Raw genomic sequence first — 20,311 nt, 5'->3', positions numbered from 1 at the left:
TTTTCAAGGCCCCTTTGGGCATTTTTTGAGGGATTCTCTGGGTCTCTCCAATAACAACAAATAGCCATCATTGAATAAAAATCAATGGACAATGTAGATTTTTACTTTATTCTATTTGGTTGCATCCCCCGTCAAATTTTTAATTCTCCAGACTAGTTGCTTCGATATCACCTTATTGAGATTATTGTGAACGTTCTATTGGATATGGCAAAAAATTATCTTGAATAATGACAATAACAGTAATATTAATGTTTCATAGTTGAAAGCATGAGCCAATTGAAGCTAGACCACCATGGAAAACCTGGAAGCACCGGACGGCCAACTCGTCCTATTATGGGATTCCTCAGCAGTGCCCATCCACGAACCCGCACTCGCGAGATTCGAACCCAGGACCTACCAGTCTCGAGCCGAAGCCCGTAACCGATAGACCACTATTATTATTAAGAATTATTAATTTATTGGTCAACATCGAATAATTTACTGAATGTTTCGTATGTAATACCGAATAATTAAAATACTCCAAAATATATTCTAACTTTGATTAGTATGGATTTATCACACTGGCAATGTAATTTTAATTCACTGAGTATTGATGTGAATTAAGATTAAGGAATTTTCTTATCAGAAACTAACGTAACAGTTATCAGCAAAGATGGGTGGTGGCCAGCAGGGGAATCCAGGACGAGCACCATTTCATCCAACTTGGGACTCGTTAGCTGGATGTACCTACATCCCAAAGTTGATGTTTACTCCGAGACTTGGACCCAGTACCATTCGCTTCAGCCGCCATCACGTTATCCACTTAGCTACCGATTTCAGATAGCTTGGAGTGAACATCAGGTCTGAGATACAAGTACATCCAAATGACGAATCCCAGATAGAACGAAGTGGGGTGCATCCTGGATTTCACCGCTAGCCACCATCCACCTTTCCTTATAATACTTGTGATTTAGGGCAATCCACATAGGATGTGAATATGCCAATAAGAGACTGATCAATCGCAGTACTAAACATTAACGGGAAAATCCAAACAAACAATGCGAAAATGAGTTATAACATAATAGTTTCCAAAACACTTTTTTATGAGATGATTTTTAGATCATAAAAAGACATCTCCAATCAGAGATTATTATTCCCCATGGGATTCAACTGATCAGATTGAACATATAGATTATTGACAACCAATTAAATAATAGTTCGAGTGAAAGTGTGCATCTGGACATATTGAGCATATACTTCGATAACAATTAATCCAATCAACATTTATTTTGTATTTATAGTCATAACCTCAAAATTTATATTTTATTTATTTGTTTAATCACATACATATTGGTACAAAGGGCACCGGATACATATGCGCCACACAAAATAATGAGAATAGGAGGAGAAAGGGGGAAGATGAGTATATATAAAAGAAGGAAAAAAGAGAAGAGTAATGATGGGGGGAACTGAAATGTACAACCAGAAGGACTCTCTCAGTTAAGAAAGTTATAACCACCCTTTATGAAGAAAGTAAAAGAAGGTTACAGTAGGCTCGCCACTGGCCTCCATTCTGAGCCATATCTGATAACGTCTCTAGCCACTGTGTTGCACCATCTCGGATTGCATGCCTTGGGCATTATCGCACAGTAAGACAATATCACCCGCATACTCAAGGTCGAGAAGTCGTTCTCCAGGCAACATATCCACACCGCCATTACTTACATCCATCAGAGCTGTTTCCAGGATGCCATCGATGGCAAAGTTGAAGAGGAATGGTGAGATTGGGTAACCCTGCCTAACCCCACTGCTCGAATGGAACAAGGGAGAAAGGTGGTTGTATGCCCTCACTCTGCCTGAGGTGTTCGTATACAGGGCCTTTAAGATGTTAATGAACTTCTCAGGCACACCCTTCTTCAATAGACAATCCCAGAGAACAGTCCTGTCCAACGAATCGAAGGCAGCCCTGATATCAAGAAACACTACGATTGTTGGCCTGTGATAAGTATGACAGTGTTCTAACATTTGGCGGAGGGTGAAGATGTGATCAATGCATCCTCGACCAGAACGAAAACCAGCCTGCTCCTCACGAGTCAATCGTTCTCGGGTTTTAAGCAACCTACGAAGAATGACAGAAGCCAATAGTTTGGACGCAATCGGAAGTAGACTTATCCCCCGATAGTTGTTACGGGAACAACGTGAACCCTTTTTAAGGATAGGGACGACTATCGACTCATTCCATGATGTTGGAACACTTTCTAGCTTCCAAAATGTTTAATGTCAACTGTGTGGTTGTTTGGGTATCCCAAAACATCCTTAATTAAACTCTCTTGAAGCCCAGAAGCGCCAAGAAACGTTTTATGCGACCAACGTTGAATAAAAGATTTACAGAAATACAGAATGACGTGTCATGGTTATGACTGGATGTTTACCTATGCTGTTCTATATTTCGAACAGCTTCCGAAATTCCTAGTTCGGGTCGGGCATAACTCTAGAAACACCCCCGTTTATCTGCACATGAAATAACCTAGGTCTACAGCTTTTACGCACCTTCTTGCCATTCTTTTAGTTGACGCGTAGAAGTAGTTGAGATTATAAGAACCGGCTACGAAGACAGTATTAAGCGTTTCGATAGTGTTATAACGGTCCGTTTCCCTTTTTACACGAATGGGACGTTAATTTACCTTAGATGAATATCTACACCAGATTACCACCCAGTGTTTACTCTACAGGACTTCAACACAACTCAGATCACGAACACGTGATTAGCCTGACTACAACGTAAATTTATTCCCACACCAAAACCTACACAATCCAACGACAAATAGACAATCAATCAATAAGTATTAAGGAAAGGGGAATATATAACTCATCTGACACCTGTCAGACTATCACATGTCTGACTAAGGAGACAACCAATCATTATCATTCTCACTCACACATCAGAAAGCAAGGTACTCCTTACTGACGAGCGCTCGATAGTACGTAACTTAGGTCCTGACCAATCACCTAGCTTCTCGAAATAGTGGATGCAATGTCAAATCACTAGCACTAGTGACCACGTTATAACTTGATCAATAGAATTCGATCAACAATAGAGGACTAGACAAACATGACACTGGTCACTTCTCAGCGACCAGCCAACTATAACCATGTCAATCAAGTACAGTACGGTTCTTAAGACTAAGAATCCGGAAAAAAACTGACCGCAACCTAGTTAGTATACATTGTTTTGTCCTGTACTACGATATGTTCAGTAGTATGTGAGTAATTTTTTAATTTACAGTAAACAATTTGGAAACTATCTATCAAACTACTACCACTGTAGTGTGCTACTGATGTCGACAGATATAAGTAGTATGTATTACCAATTGAAATGCATGGCGGCAGAAGATCAAAGAAAAGAGAACGAGAACAGAGAAAGATTGGTGTGGAAACGAAAGAACAATGAAGTCTGATTGGCATTTCACTAATGAATTATTTACTGTATGGTTCTCAGATTTTACTAAGCATGTTCTGTAATTTCGAATTCAGATATGTTCTATTGTCCCCACATGTGTTCTCGTTCACTACACTACCACTAAACTACATTATAGTTTATTTTTACAGAGAAGAATATCAATCAACTTGTTAACGATCAATTTTCTCAGTGTACTCCCCTTACCTAATTAAATGATTTTTCCTTATTTATAAACTGGGGTTTTCGTTGTTTTATACAGGATGGGTGCGGTGACCCCATGCCTAACCCTTCTTCTTTACCCGTGCTTAAGACCGGCAGTAACTCAAAAAGAGGCACAGGCTATGTGTCTATAATATGTCTAGACAATCTAAAATGCGATTGACTGGCAAGAGACCTTTTATATCACATATAATTTGTAAATAACTTTATCCTAATCTATAATTTTGTCAATGGGACTTTTAGTTACCCATATCTGATACTTGATAAAACTATCAGAAGGTTGTCTAAAGTCACATCATTTAGCCTAACCGAATCGCAACAAAGAATACAAAAAAGCAGAGACTAGCTCAACGAAGACACACTTGGTGTCGAATTACCCAGAGTTATTAGTCTATGAAACTGATGAATATAAATACATACTTGTCAGACTCCCTGGGTAGCATTTCGAAATAAGTTAATATATAATAAATTAAATGCAACTTAGTAATCATGTAACCGCCAAGGTATTTGATTTTAAGCCTGACTATATGAGATCTAAAGGTACTACTATAAATTGACCGTTAAAACAGAAAAAGTGAAGTGGGATCGGGGTCTGTAACGCACATTTAGACATAATGTATAAGTTTTACACAATGGTGCTTCGATGCAAGTATTAGATACTCTTTTTAAACTCAACAAAAGCCAGAAAATTAACGACCATCTTGACATACTTTCAGACTCCTCAGTAGTGAAAATTGACTGGATTATAAGTGTTGTTAGTTAATGACAATCAATTTGATCTACTACACATTGAGTATCCAATTAGATGTCCCACATAAACCATTAAATACAAAACTCAATAATAACCTACACAAAAACTGCAATGGTTTAATAATAATACGCTATGAAATAATCGTCTGTAAATTTTGAAAAGTCTGTCTTGTCGTGAGTTGTTTCCTTAGTAGTATAAATAATATCTTTTCGAATATTGGTAGGTGAAAGGGGTTTGCGTTTCTTCAGGGAATATCAGGATAAAGGAAATAGGAAGTAGGTCTAAAATTGGGCGACCTAATGAAAACTTGTTTGAATGTCGGATTATCAGATTCAAGTTTCAGCTAAAATAGCACCCCTAGAAGAGGTATTTTAGTAAAGTTGACAGTACTAAAAACCATAGCGAAAAAATATATCAGACCTCTTGTTGGTCAACGATTTCATCATGGATAAGCACAGACTCTATTTGCTAAATGCTAACGGATCTGTTGAACACTTTAAGGACCACATACTAAAGCTCATTGTACTACTCTATGAACAAATCTACATCCATAGTGAAGCTTCCTTGGATGTTACTATAGTAAAAGTTATATACTCTTTAAAAGGTACGAGGTAACAGGCATTGTTATTACCATACCCGATATGCATTTATTAGTAAGTTTCAGCCACCACATTAGTTAAGTAAACTCAGTACTAAAATTGGACAGTGTCTCACTTGAAGCCACCTAAGACTCGAGAGATTTTGGCCTCAGTAAGATACTACCTAAGGGTAAATCTTCGGTTCACAATTCGCCGTTAGTCAATAAAAATAATTTGACATCCAGTCACGTTTTTTGTATAAGGTTTGGTGACACTACTCGATTGCTAGTTACTTCGATGGAAGTAATATATAAAAGAAAGATTGCATCTAAGGATATGGTACAGGAAGAAAGAATTAGTTCGTAGAAAGAAAGGTATAAAGTAATTTTAATCTCAAGGTTTAAGGGAAGATAAAGAGTGTATACACCTACGCCATTGTGATCGATTCTCAGCCATGTCACCCACAGTCTCCAACCATTGGTTACGATAGTCTCGCGGAACCCAACCGAGTAGTCTGCATCCACCGACATGGCTCAGACCAGCAGCTATTAACTTCAAACACTGATGCCACGTTTTGGTTTGGCCACCCTAACCTTCTTCCAACCATTCCCAACATTAGTCAGCATTGCGTATCGTCGTAATCGGTGTTCAGGCATATGCAACACGTGGCCCAACCATCTCAGTCGATGTAGATTCACAACCTCATCAACGGATTTATCATCATTCCCTAATACCCTGCGTCTAACCTCATTATTACTTACCCGGTGATCCTAGCAGATGCGAGGAATATTTCTAAGAAATCTGTGATCAAATATTAGTAGCTTACAAGTATCTTCTACTCTTAATGGCCACGTTGGGCACCCGCAAAGTAGGAGAGAACGAACTGTCGCGCAGTATACTCGTTCCTTAACTAATGGACGGATATCTCGCCTTCGCCATAGGTGACGTGAGTCTTCGAAAGTCAAACGAGCCTCCTGAATCCGTGCAGAGATTTCGTCAGACACCAACCTATTAGGGCTGATGAGACTTCCAAGATATGTGAAGTTTTCAACGCGTTCGACTACTTTACTCCCTATTCTTAGTTCAGGTGTTGATGCTGGTCAGTCCTGGAGCAGCAACTCCAAAGAATCTAAAATCAAAACAGAATTAAAGCAAACCACGAGACATCTGATAAATTTTGAAATGCTTTAGTTCGTTTAATGAATAAGATCCTGTTTATATGAAAACAAAATTGTTTCTACAGATTAGGGTGTGTCGATTGTAATGTCTTCTTTGTTAAAGAGTCATCTTAGTAATGAAAGTTGAGTTATTCATCAACTTCATCTAGTGCATCACAATGGTTTATTGATTATATTCAACTTTGTTAGTTAAAAAACTTCTACGATGCATAAGACTTAAAATAATGAAAATGATTAGTATTAAGTGACTACTGTAATTCTATTTCCGTTAAAAGTCAGTTGTAATCAACATGGAGCCTAGGGCAAATGTGTTTTAGGTCAGTATATTATACTGCAACGTTAGCACAGCAAGATGAATAGGAAAAGAGTCGAAACAATTGTATGCTAGTCAAGATCAACAAAATTAGATCGATCAATGATATTTAAGTTAAACAACTACCACTTAGGACTGTTTACGGATTGGTTATTTTTGTTAATCTACTAATCACAAAACTGTACTCCTTCTACAAACATGACCATCTTCCCATTGATTTGTTTGTTATACCCTTTAATTACTGTTTAGTGTGTACAATTCCATCGCTACCCTTTTTTCAATAGACTGCATCGATATATGTTCTTGAAACAATTGTGCTAATTTATATTTTAGAAACAAATTGGAGTTTCAACGACATAGTTTACCTGTTATGACTTTAGCTGAGTCACCACTCCTTGCTCGACACAGTTAAGGAACCTATTCAGAGAATCTTGTTGTAGGATAACCGAATCCTACATTGTAGTAACTATGATAATGAGAAAAACTAAGCGTCCAGAATATGGTTCGAAAAGATAGGTTGAAAAACTATTTATGTATGTGTATGAAGAAATACCTAGCAACCGATGGTTAGAGACCTTGAATGACATGGCTCAAAATCGTTTGCGATGGCGAAGGTGCATCCATTCTTTGTGTTCTACCAAATTCTAACCTTTTGAATTCTTCATGTCCCTATCCTTTTTCTCTTTCCAAATTTATTTCACTGGATTATACTCCTTCAATAATATCTTCAAACCCTAAGCTTTCACATAATGCTTATACTCTTACTACTTCTACCACTATAGGATTTGAATCGACAACTTCATCTCTGTGCTAATTTGGTATGGCAACTCGAACTGATGTACGTACGAAGTTCTACGTTGTGACTGACTGACTGATGAAGAAATACCAGAACGTACGATACAGGGCATGATAAATGAAATTAATCTGAAACAATCATCCTAAAAATATGTAATTATGCAATCATATTACATGAAGTATAAAAGAAAAATAACCTTTTTATAACAACAGATCATATTTCTAGGAATATACATATGTACAAGACTAATATATATATATATATATATATATATATATATTAAAAGAAGAAAAACAAAAATGCACGATACAGTTTAATTACATTGAATATATTTATAGTTTGACAAGCAAAAAATTATGATACAGATACAGTTTGTTCATTTCCTCCACCTCCTCGACCAAGCATACCTAAAAGGAAGTAAACAAATATGAATATAAGACAACCATACGATTGCATTTTCCCCAGCTATAACTTACAAACATGAGTAATTAAAATGACCACTTACTGGTGAAATAAAGTAGTTCTTTTCAATCCACTTGGTAAGTATACAAATTTATGTAAATGGTGGAGTTACACTTTAGTTGTACGAGGGTCAATGATACTAGCCAACTACTACTTAAATCAAAGCAAATGGAGTGGGATTCGAATTTGAGAACTAGCGGTCGCAAGTCGAAAGCCTTAACTATTTTAGAAAACTTAATTAATTTACGAGTAAATTTGTTTAAGAATAATAATATCACTTGACGATCCTATGTAAGCTCGTGAGAGTTAGGTGGAAGTTTCAATTATTTATATAAAGATTCTTGATAACACGATGTTAGGCTGAATGAGTGGGTCTAGACAGATTACTTTAGTCAGTCAGCTTCAACGTAGGATCAGGTACATATATGCGTCGGTGCAAGTTGTCACATCTCATTAGCACAACAATATGAAAATTAAACTCACAGTAGTTATTGATGATACATCAGTCAATATCTAGATACTGATAGACAACAGTGAAACCAACACTTGCCCAGTTACCGGAAATCTACTCATTTCTTTAGATACAAGCGACCCGTTCTACATGAAGTAATACCAACAGTTAATGCAGAAGACTGTAACACTTGGAAAATGTGAAAGTTTTGAAATCCAATCCACTGTCTTTGCCGGCTGAATCTATTTTGTTGTCAGTAGGAAATCAAGTTTAAAGTATTAACTGACCAGGACGAAATTTTGGATATGTATCATTGATTTTATGAGGAAATTTTTTACCAAGACAAACAGTGAGATAAGTGTATTATCATGAGACTGGAATTTATTAGCGACTCCTTTGAAAAGTTGAAGAATTTAAGAAATTTTCTAACTTAAAACACATACCGTGATCTTTTAACATAACAAATTATCCTACTGTGAAAAGATAGCATCATGTATCTTACTTTAAATTATGGACATTGAGTTGGGATATATGGTGTCATATTAAATTATACATCCTATAAGTAATCTTCCTATACAATCTGAATGCTCATAATGAAGAGAAAAGTTTACTATATCCATACTAAAAAATATTGAAACAAGTAATACGTACCTTTGTAATTTATAAAGCTAGAGACAAAAATAATATGGGAGAAAGTCATGTTTTTTTGCCTTCATATATTTTACTCAAATGTATACGTATACACAACCATAGCCCCCAAATGCCCTGGTACGGCCGAGAGTGAGGAGAGTCCGCTCTCCCTCTCCAAATGCTCTCTCATGGCCACGCGAATATATAGCCTCTAACAGGGAAGTTCTACTCACTGCCTTCTCGTGGCACTATTGTTGTTTACGAAATTGAGAGGGCGAAAAGCGAATGTCCGGCGCTCTAACCGGGTTGGTGGACATGGAGGGTCCACCTAGGGGAGTTGGAAAACCCTGATTCCAAACCAATGGCGCACATGGGCTCCAGTATCTTGATGGAACGAATAACGTATGAACCTATTGCTGGTCACCGGCTACCATGGGACTGCATCTCCTCACGATGCTCCACTGCCTTGTGGATCAGACCTTTAGGTGAAAGGCTCGGGGTGTGGCCCCCTAAGAAAACCACCTGCTTTAGTCTGGGCACCTGGGTAGTATCACAGATCTCACACAAATCAAATGAGATTTGTGAGGCGCATATTTATCTGGTGCTTTTTTGTACCAAAATTTATGTGTTTAAATAAATAATAAATAAACCATAGATTAAGTAGTATATATTTTAATAATCCAGCACATATTCGAATAAATATGTTTAATTCATTTAAATAATAAATTAGTCCCAACAAATTCAACCTATTATACAATAATAAGAGACTGAACTAACCAACTTTATGATACTTTGTGTGACTTTAAACGACCTACTCACACTACAACTACGTAATTCTTGAAACATGTTATAAAGGAACTATTTGACATTTGAAAAGAAACATGCCTATCAAGTAATCTACATTAGCCATTCAAAAAACCCTGACCTATACTTTGTCTAAGGTATTATTGATAAGCTACACTATGGATTTGGCTTGAAAGACAATAAAAATTAAGAGTCTCAGATTATTTTCAAGTGAAAATTTTTGTGTTCATCCAGTTATTGATCAGTCTACTAGTTAACAGAATCATGAAAATTACCTCATCAAGTGTAACGGATCAATAGGTTTGGTTGACTAGGTCTATCTGAATATTTTCTCGCGAATACCTTTCAATTTTCCTGGGTCTATAACGAAAGGTGAATTTAATCAAACTGCTATTTGTATATGTGATCAAAAAATAGGGTATTCACTAATAATATTATTCACTAAACATATTTCAATTTTTGTATCCCTCCCTTATAAGTGTGTGCTCTGAATTCGTTCAGATTGAAATGTGTAAATATGAACTTATATTTCAGATCCATTCATGATTTTCCATTGTGAATTTATGAACTAGGTTAGTTGACAAATAATGGTATGCAAGGAGAATTTACATCAATTTTCAATAACCAATAATTTTTTCGTAAATGTAGATATTCGGTATCAGTGCCTGAAGATAGTAAAAACTGGCAACGATGACTGGGTGCAACATGCCAGCATAGTAAATCGTGAATGTGAAGATTTTAAACTATCAGCAATGACAGGAGATCAATTCAAATGTCTTGTTTTTGTATGCAGCTTACAGTCTCCAGAAGATGCTGACATCAGAACATCAGAACTGAACAGTGTCCAAATATCACTGAATGTCAGCGTCTGGTGAACTTGAAACATGACACCTCAATGGTAAGAAAGATACTGATATGCAAAAGCAAAACACAACCAATAAGAAGCCTTCATCCGCATGTTGGTTTTGCGGAGAGTTGCATTACAAAAGGTTCTGCCCATACAGAAACTACCGGTGCACTAAATGCCAGCTCAAATGACATAAAGAAACATGTTGTAAGAAGAAGATGCGCCGTCGCGCACCACGTGTTCATTACCGGAGACGTAAACAATACTCATTAACTAATAGAATAGTGGTGGAACGTACTAGAACAGAAACCTGAGAAATATGGTCCTCCAGAACCATAGTCAAGTGTACACAGAAGAACTGGGGGAATGCAGGAAGGTGAAACATTACTAACCGTAAAGCTGGGAGCCAGACCAGTGTTCAGACCTAAACGTCCTGTAACCTACTCAGCTCTACCAATTGTTGAGCAAGAATTAGAGAGACTACAAAAAAAGCGGAACCATGGAACTAGTAATTTTTTTCTGATTGGGCAGCACCAATAGTGATCGTTAAGAAACCTAACAGAAGCATCCGGCTATGTGCAGATTATTCGACAGGACTAAACGATGCACTTGAGGCACATCAGTCTCCATTACCAGTCTCGGAAGACTTATTTGCGAAACTGAATGGGGGAAAGTATTTTGCAAAATTGGATTTATTAGAAGCTTATTTACAGATTCCAGTTGCTGAAGAGTGCAAGCATTATTTAACGATAAACACGCATAAAGGTTTGTTCCGATATAACAGACTTCCCTTTGGAGTAAAGACAGCACTTTCAGTCTTCCAACAAGTTATGGACACCATGTTACAGGCGATTCCTGGTACTGCTGCTTATTTGGATGATATACTTATTACGGGTACAGATTACGCGGACGTAGACAAAAAGCTGGATATGGTCCTGAAAAGGATAGCAGATTATGGGTTCAGATCGCGTGCTGAAAAATGCAATTTCTACATGGAGCAGGTACATTATTTGGGATTTATAATTGACAAGAACGGAAGGAAACCTGACCCAGAAAACGTTAACGCGATTAAGACAACACCTTCACCAACTGATGTAACAACCCTGCGTTCCTTCTTGGGAATGATTAGTCACTATGGTGTTTTTCTCCCGGATCTGCATTGTTGGCGGGCACCGTTGAATAATTTACGAAAGAAGGATGCCAAATGGGTTTGGTCAATAGAATGTCAGGATGCATGTTCGAAATTGAAAAAGCTGCTCTCATCAAACCTACTGCTTGCACACTATGATCCAACACTCCTTATTGTGCATGCAGCAGACGCATCAAACTATGGAATAGGAGCTGTGATCTCACACATCTACCCTGATCTGTCTGAGAAAGCCATTTCCCACGCGACCAGATCACTGACAATGACAGAAAGGAATTACAGTCAGATAGAGAAAGAGGCACTAGCCATTATCTTTGCGGTTAGAAAGTTCCACAAGATGCTGTTTGGCGAGCAGTTTACGTTATTATCAGACCACAAACCGTTACTGACAGTCTTTGGGTCCAAGAAATGTATTCCTGTCTATACAGCAAACCGCTTACAGAGATGGGCAACAACGCTTCTGGGGTATGATTTCAAGACTAAGTACCACCCTACGACGGATTTCGGACAATCTGATGCCCTCTCAAGGTTGATTGAATCCCATACAAAACAAGAAGACGTACTTGTTGCCGCCGTAGAAGCTGAAGTTGACGCTGTGTTAGCAGACACGATCGCTGGCCTGCCGATTACATTTGAAAATATTAAAGAAGCAAGCAAAGAAGATATTATCTCGAAGACTATCCGCCGTTTTCTACTCAATAAGTGGCCTTCAGGATGACTCCAAGGAGCGATTTTACAATACTTCCGTCGACGAGAATCTATCACAATTATCAATACCTGTATCATGTTTGGCTACTGCATTGTTATCTACAGCACTCTCCGACGATGAGTACTCAAACAGTCCCATACCGGGCACCCTGGGATGAGCAAAATGAAATCACTGGCACGAAGTTATACGTACTGGCCTTCGATGGGCCAAGATATAGAACAATTGTGCCACAGCTGCGAATCATGCCTAGAAGTGGCAAGGAACCCAGCGAAGATAAAACCACAAGGATGGCCGAAACCAGATGGGCCCTGGCAAAGATTACACGCTGATTTCGCCGGCTCGATACAAGGCAGGAACTTTCTAGTTATTGTGGACGCCTACACAAAGTGGCCGGAAGTATACGAAATGAAAAATACAACGTCGGAGAACACGATTTTCAAATTATCAAGTCTATTCTCTTGTTTCGGCGTCCCAGAAATGGCACCCAATTTCTGTCGTCAACTTCTCAAACGTTTTTGCAGTGAAAATGGTATACGACACCTTCAGTCTTCTCCATTCTATCCCCAATCAAACGGACAAGCTGATAGGTTTGTGGATACGATTAGAAGAGCTTTGGTTAAGGGAGAGAGGGTAACCCGGTACAGGTGTTCAGGAGATTCCTAATGACCTAGAGTCACGCCTAACCCGGTGGTGCCAGAAGGAATTCACCGGTAGAATGTATGTTTGGGAGGAAAATCCGGACAATATTTGACAGAATATTACCACCCGAGAAAACCTGTACACGAGTATCGAACGGGCACCCGCAGCTTGAAGGTAGGTGAGAAAGTGTTTATAAAGTGGTGTCAAGGTGGTTGAAAATGGGAACCAGGGGTCATAGAACGGCGTATTAGGAAGGTACTTGATTTAGTCCGGAGAAGTGACGGAACGTGTGTCAGACATATTAATCAGATTAGAAAGGATCACAGGACAGCGACAGTAGATGCACGACCACCGTTCCACATGCCGGTGGATTCAGCGTAGAAAAGCCCGAAAGAAGGCCACAACCAACGGTTTGAAAGACGTAAAAGTGAAATCGCACAGCCGATAAGAGTGCTGAACAGAAAAAGGAGAGCAGCAACAATGTTTCAAGTAGATCCAGAAAGAAAGTCATATGTAACGGACTTCAAAGAGGGAAGGTGTAAGGATGGCTCGTTAGTAAACTTAAGGAAGCCTCAAGAAGCCCAGAAAGAGCCGAAGACATTCCATCTAATCACCGCTAGAGAAACATCCTAAATGTCGACGTGCATCTTCCCTATTGGATGAATAACAAGGGTCCCCTACGTGCCTATTGGCTGTCCGAAATGATGATTTACTTTCAGCCAATAACTATGAATACATGAGATTTTTGTACTATATTTGATACTGTGTTGGGAATAACATTCCTACCTAATAGTCTTCTGTCTTCTCTCTTGCGACGTTGCGGGTCGATCGTTCAAGTAGTCCAGTAGTACGCGGCATAGCAAGAATCTAAGCTCTAGATACAACAATTTCATTAAAACAAATGGTTAAGAATCATTTCCCGTTATATGACAACTCAGTGGAGTTACGGTTGAACCAGACATCCGGTTATTTAAATCTAAGTCCTGACTGAAATCCATCGACCATAATTTGTTAATTTTATACGATACTAAATAAAGTGAAACTACTATGAAATTTATTTCGATATCTGTAAACACACTCGTCCGAAAATGTTATTCTTATGTAAAAATCCTCAACCCCTTCTTCAGGTTAGATAGGATTAGTGTGATGTTGATAGATAACTATTGTAATACGACAATGCACCTGCACATTCATAAGTGGTTGTTCATGAGTTTCTGCCCAATAATTGATTCAATTAACCATGTTAGATAACTTTGACTACTATATGGACTGAGTTCCATGTGATTTCTTTTGATCCACGAAATTCAAAATGGTCATGTGAGAGCCACGATGGGACGATACGGACAATAAGATTTGAAAGGCAAAGTAACAGAAATGTATAGTTTTTAAGTAGCTCCAGAGATATTTCCAACAATTCCAACGAATATGAGATAAGTATACTGTCACAAATGGGGAGTATTCTGAATGGTATACGATCAGTATAACCCAAACTTTTGTGACCTTAGTTCGGTTTTTTACTAAGTATACTATGTAAATTAAAGAACAGTTACATTACTTATACACTAATTCCAATTCATATGAACGATGTTCAGTTACCGTTAACTAAAGTTTGTGGAAAATGAAAATTATAATTCAGAACATGTTTTCAAATGAGTTCGGCTGAAATATATAACTGTTGGATTTCTTTTATTCGCGATTCAAATCGGTAGTAAAAAGGGAGTATGAGAGTTAGCTCATGAGACTCAGTAGGTCTAATGAATAGTAAACTGAGAGACAATACATAAAGGGACGGAAACAATAGCCTGACTACCTGATAATATAATTGATGTTAAACATTTAATAATGAGAATACCAGTAACGATTTGGAACGGAATCATGAAAAATAATCTATTCCATACATTTTGTAATGTGAAAAATTAAGATCAGTGATACCTCGAAAATCGATAGGAATAGTCCCAGTACGTTCCATTTCTAAAATATGCTGATGAATTTCACGTAAACGTTTCTCATAATCCATATTTGTCCATACAGATACCAAAAGAACAGCTCTTCCAGCTATATGAGTGACCACTGTCATTAAATCACCTTTTGAAGATAATCGGAATTGATATCGTCGACCATCAATCAAAATTTCTTCGAAATGATAAATATTATAATGATCTAGATTGATATACTGGAACTTGTCTGAAAAGACTTCTTGGAGAGTATCAGCTTTAGCTTCAGGTAACTCAACTGACATGATCAGTCTTAAACAAAAATTTACACAAAAGTTTGCAATTTTTAAAGGGATTCACTATTCACTAGTAGCAAAAGCAACTACCATACGACAGTAATAATTTAATAAATTGGATGAACTGAGCTATTTTAGAGTGTTACGACAGTGTTATCGATTTCTCAAACATCTAGTCAACTTTTTTGAAGAGTTGAAATAATAAGTTATTATTCGATCTAGAGGTTTTCAATTTGGTCAAATTAGTTGCTCTTAACTTTCCATGGAGTTCACAACATTTGTAAAAATTTTATATAAGCAAGCACAGTGATACGTTTGTGTACTGTGCTAATAATTCGCGACTCTAACTCCAATACTGTGAGAACAATATCATATGGAATAATTCTATCCAGTTAGTATGTTGCCAAACTGTGCAATTGTTGAAATACGAATTTGAACCAGTATATATCAAGAAAAAATGAATAGAATATTTGAAGAGGGTATTCGTCATTAACACAAATCATTGTAAAGGTATTGAAATTTCATATATGGTGTTCACACTGGACACTTCCAATCTATTTGATTTACTTCTCATAGGTTGTGGCTTGAAATTGTACATCACCAACACATATACGACATAAGACCATTTTGAGTTGGGAATTCAAATCAGCCGGAAACAACTGTTATTGTCCATAAGTCTTAAAACTATGAACTGAATGAAATCTATATAGGTATTGTTCTTCAATGAACACCCCACCGAAGTCACTACATTGACGTTGTAGTGAGGCTTGCTTATCATAGTGACCCGATCGAGCTATATTGTGTGGAACGGTTATTCCTTTAGGTCCTACCACGTCAAGCAGGTTGGTTGAGGAACAGTAAATCTACAAGCAGCAAAGTTATGGTTCGAAGAGGTCGTACTGATGACTGCGCTGAGGTGTGATGACAATAAGTTGTTTCCTCCAGACAGTCAGCGCCTAGAGTAACGCTGCCTCTGTTGGGGCGTTCCTGAAAATTTCTCGTAATAGACAAGAAAGGCTCAGGAAACATTAAGAAGCATTTTATCCAATCAGCGTTTGATTAGAAACATCACGAAAATGAAAAGTCACATGTCGAGCTTCTGATTGGCTGATTACTACACTGCTACTATGTTTAGTAGCATTCCAGAATTTCCAGGAAAACCCAAGGACTTCTAAAATACCATAAAAACCCTATATTTTCTGTAAATAAATGAATCTTTGGAGTAAAGTGCTTCTCACCTATTTTGCGCCTTCTCTTTTGGGTTCAAGTTGATGTTTAGATTTAGCTTGGGGGTTTCGAGAATAGCGTTCAGTTAGCAAAACTCACAACGAAAGGAAGGGTTTAGAAAAGGTCGGTCCTAAAAAGAACAAGCAGTTGTCCTTCGGGTTTTGTCGTCACACTACCAGATTGCTACAATTACTAATAACCTAGCTTCCTTTTCACGTTCCTCAAAAAGAAATATCCTTCCATGGTGTGTGCAGCTGGTAAGTGAAGACCACCCTCATACACCTAACAGCACTGCAGATCCCCTTGTTTGGTATCAAATCCTTCCATTACTTTGTAATATTTCATCTGTGCTCACACCACCAACCCTCCTCTCTTATGACTCCATTCTCATGCGCTACTAATGCTAACTATGAGAGTACAAGAAATGTTATTTCCGGTCTCTTGAAAAAGTACTCTAACTGACATGCGGTTTTGATTTGTTTGAATTCACTTTTATTGCATCCATAACAATCTCTACTAGTCTCGTAACTTAAACCTAAAAGTTAGGAAAAATCAGTGGATGTTGGCGGGATCTACTGAACCGATAGACGCTCGACAACTCACCTCGTCTGGCTCCAAACACGATGAGAAGCGGAGGCGGCTTAGAATTAGGCTGACAAAAAGCCTACTCAATAATGATGAGGAGCGGTGAGTTGCGAAGGCAGAAGAGATGGAAAAGGCAGCGGTGATAGGTATCAGTAGTCAACCGTTAAGGCTTATCAAGCAAACGGGTATGAAGAAATTGGCTGTCTGTTATGTCCCGATAAGAATAGTGAATGGTAATTTTGGGGTCCATTTATGGATCAATATTATGCATATATTTTTATCATATAATTGCTAAATAACTAAACTATTCATATTCATATCCCCCTTATTATAGGCTTTATTTTGACCCATAGACTATTACTATACGATTTACCATTCCTGAGTTATACCCAGTCTATTCATTACTGTTCCTTATATTCACAGCCACATTTAGCTAAATTTAGCATCAGAGCCTGATAGATTAAGCCCTCAGACCTTTATGGATGTTGGTCCAGTTTTAGCGAGTAGATTGACTGAAATCTTAGCTAAAATCTGGAAACTGGTTCCGATCGCTGACCGTCCCAGTTTATAAGAAAGGACAAAAATCCTCTTGTGATAACCACAAAAGAATCTGCTTAACCAATGCGAGGAGCAAACCCGAGAAAACCAAGCTGGTTTCAGACCTAAACGAGTATGTACAGACCGAGTATCCACCCTTCGCCAGGTTCTGGAACATAGACATACTTTTCGACGTCCGACTGTAGTTATATTTCTTGACCTTAAGGCGGAGTTTGACTACGATGATCGTGAGGTTCTGTGGCGGTGTCTATCATTGAAGGACATCCCAAAGAAGTACATTAACTTTGTGCAGAATCTCTTCCCGAACATTTCTAGTCGAGTCAGCGCTTGTGAAGAACTATCATCGGAATTGATAACTTCAAAGTGTTGATCAGGGTCGTCTGCTTCTCCCATTTTTATCCAACTTTGTCGTTGACATGCTTTTAGAAGTAACACTCTCATTGTTTACCTTTTCAGGAGTCGTCCTACCGGGAGATTCACTTATTGACTCGGAATACCCCAATAATATAGTTCTGTTTGAAGATGCTGACAAAGTGCAATCTTCTAACCACATTAAGTAATAACGCAAGCATGTTTCGGATGCGGTTCTAACCCTCCAAATCCAAAATGTTACCTCAGGATTAACCTGCGTTCGAGTCTGAGTTAGTCATAGGGAGTGAATTATTCGGACGTATCGACCGCCTCACTTATCTTGGAAGTGTCATCAGCAGTGGTGTTTGAAGAAATCTCAGCACGGATTCAAAGGGTTTTATTGGTATTTGCCAACTTGCTGTGTGGGGAAGATATCGTTTATACTTGCTTGATGAGTACATTTATCAAGTGATCATAATTTTTTCTGCTTTGACAATCCTAATTTTCCGAGAGTTTATTATTATGTAAATTAATCCTTACACACTATGTTGCATTATCGTATGTCAGTCATAAATGTACGGGTCAAACCATAATTTTTATTACATGTAATAAAGGATTAGACATCAAATTCTAAGTGACATAATATTCTGTGAGATCTACCATGACAATTTCATCTTGTTGTACTAATGGGGTATGACAACTATTTGGTTATGTTCACTGTTCGCTAGCTCCGCTTTTTTCACGGCAGTCTCGATATCATGTCTATTCATATAGGATTGAAAACCATTTTGACGATTGATTAATTATTTCACTGATTATTACTGAGATATATTGACTATATGGTCATAAGGTTGATCCCGGAGGGTTGTCTAGCGAAGGATTACTGACGTACAGTTAGACATAAATAAATACGTGCCAGCAATATAGTATGATATGAGTCTTAACCAGATTGATGGGATCTGAAGGCACAGCTAGATGAGTTGGAAAAGCCTGATTTCAAACCAATGGTGTAGATAAGTTCCAGGATCTTTAGAGAAAAAATGACGTATGAACCTTTTATTGGTCTCTAGCTACCATGGGACTGAATCTAATGTTGTTTTATTACCTTGTGAATTAGACCTCTAGGCCAAAGGCTCGGGGAGTGGCCCCCTAAGAAAATCACCTGTTTCGGTTTGGGCACCCAGGAAGTAGACCAACCCACACACAAACTAAAGTCAAGTCACTGACCGGTCGAAAGTTGAATGCTACCACTAAATATGAATTCTGAATCAGCATTTTCTGAAACCATGTATACTATTCAAATTGCCCCCCCTCAACTTTCCCACACAAATGGATATCGGACAACAGATAGGGTTGGCCATGTCTTTAGAAAGTCTTAATACCGACGTTTGTTGTCTATCCGAGACCCGTATTCAAGACTCTGATGAAGTACTACAAATTCGCTCTCCAATTTTCGCTTCAAAAGGCTTTTTTACGTGTGTTTATCTGGGGACCCTTTGGGAACTTCGTCTCTTCTTGCTGGCGTTGGAGTCGCTGTTATATCGATTGATTGCGTGCCCAGTTAATATGTGAACGTGCTGATTCCCGCCAATGAGAGAAGAGTGAATTATCGATCGGAGCAATGATATACAAAAGCTGTATGAACAGTCTTGAGTATTCGTCAGTCCTGATTTCCGCCTAACTCAGCCAGTTAAGTCCAGAACACTAATAACAGATCTGGAGTTGATATCCGGATTTTTAATTTCCCGAATTTATCTTCCCCCAAGAAAGAGCGTCGGATCTTCATATTCGCAAGTTACGTTCAACGTGATTTTGTTTATATCATTTTTCCTGCATTCAATAGAGAATCTGCGAGGACTGATTGGATGGTGAGGATCGACATTTGACATGAGGTCAGAGTTTGGTTCTTCTGAAATATTGTCATCACATTTATAGGGAATACCACTAATAAATAGTGAGTCACTATGATAATCAGCGTCCAACAAAACTGCACTAGATTCTTGATTATCATTTGATGCATGTGACACATTTTTTGGTAAAACATGGGAATCTCCAGAAATTACAGTTGTAGAACGATGAGCTCCAAACAGTACAGCTGCATTCAGTGCACTGCTCGATTTGTTTTCTGTTTCTTCATGGGCGGTTGCTGCAGCAATCTTATAGGCGTTTAACAAGATATTTTCTTTCTGTGAACTGGACAATTTATTGTTGTTACGTTCTGTTTCGGGTATAATAGAATTTGAACCAAGTATAGGGCACGTCTCTGAAACAGACAGTACTGGACTACTGGGCTGATCATGTGTGATTGCTACTTCTTCGTTTAAATTACTGTTGGTCACGGATTCATTGAGGCTTTCACCGGCATATTCATTCATTCTGCAATCAATTTCCAGCTCT

The 20,311-nt window shown here is 38.1% G+C and overlaps 1 protein-coding gene across 1 annotated transcript; it reads right to left on the bottom strand.

Moving 5' to 3' along the window:
• Nucleotides 1–7,628: 7,628 nt before the first annotated feature.
• On the bottom strand, nt 7,629–15,202 carry Smp_086060 (hypothetical protein; the record flags this gene model as incomplete). Its single annotated transcript, XM_018794558.1, has 2 exons — nt 7,629–7,681; nt 14,896–15,202. The coding sequence occupies 2 exons, from the start codon at nt 15,200–15,202 to the stop codon at nt 7,629–7,631; spliced, it is 360 nt and encodes a 119-aa protein (XP_018648959.1).
• Nucleotides 15,203–20,311: the final 5,109 nt, after the last annotated feature.

The sequence above is a fragment of the Schistosoma mansoni genome, chromosome 1, assembly GCF_000237925.1.
Source record: "Schistosoma mansoni strain Puerto Rico chromosome 1, complete genome".
NCBI classification, from domain to species: domain Eukaryota; kingdom Metazoa; phylum Platyhelminthes; class Trematoda; order Strigeidida; family Schistosomatidae; genus Schistosoma; species Schistosoma mansoni.
This window is presented reverse-complemented; position numbering and strand designations above follow the sequence as displayed.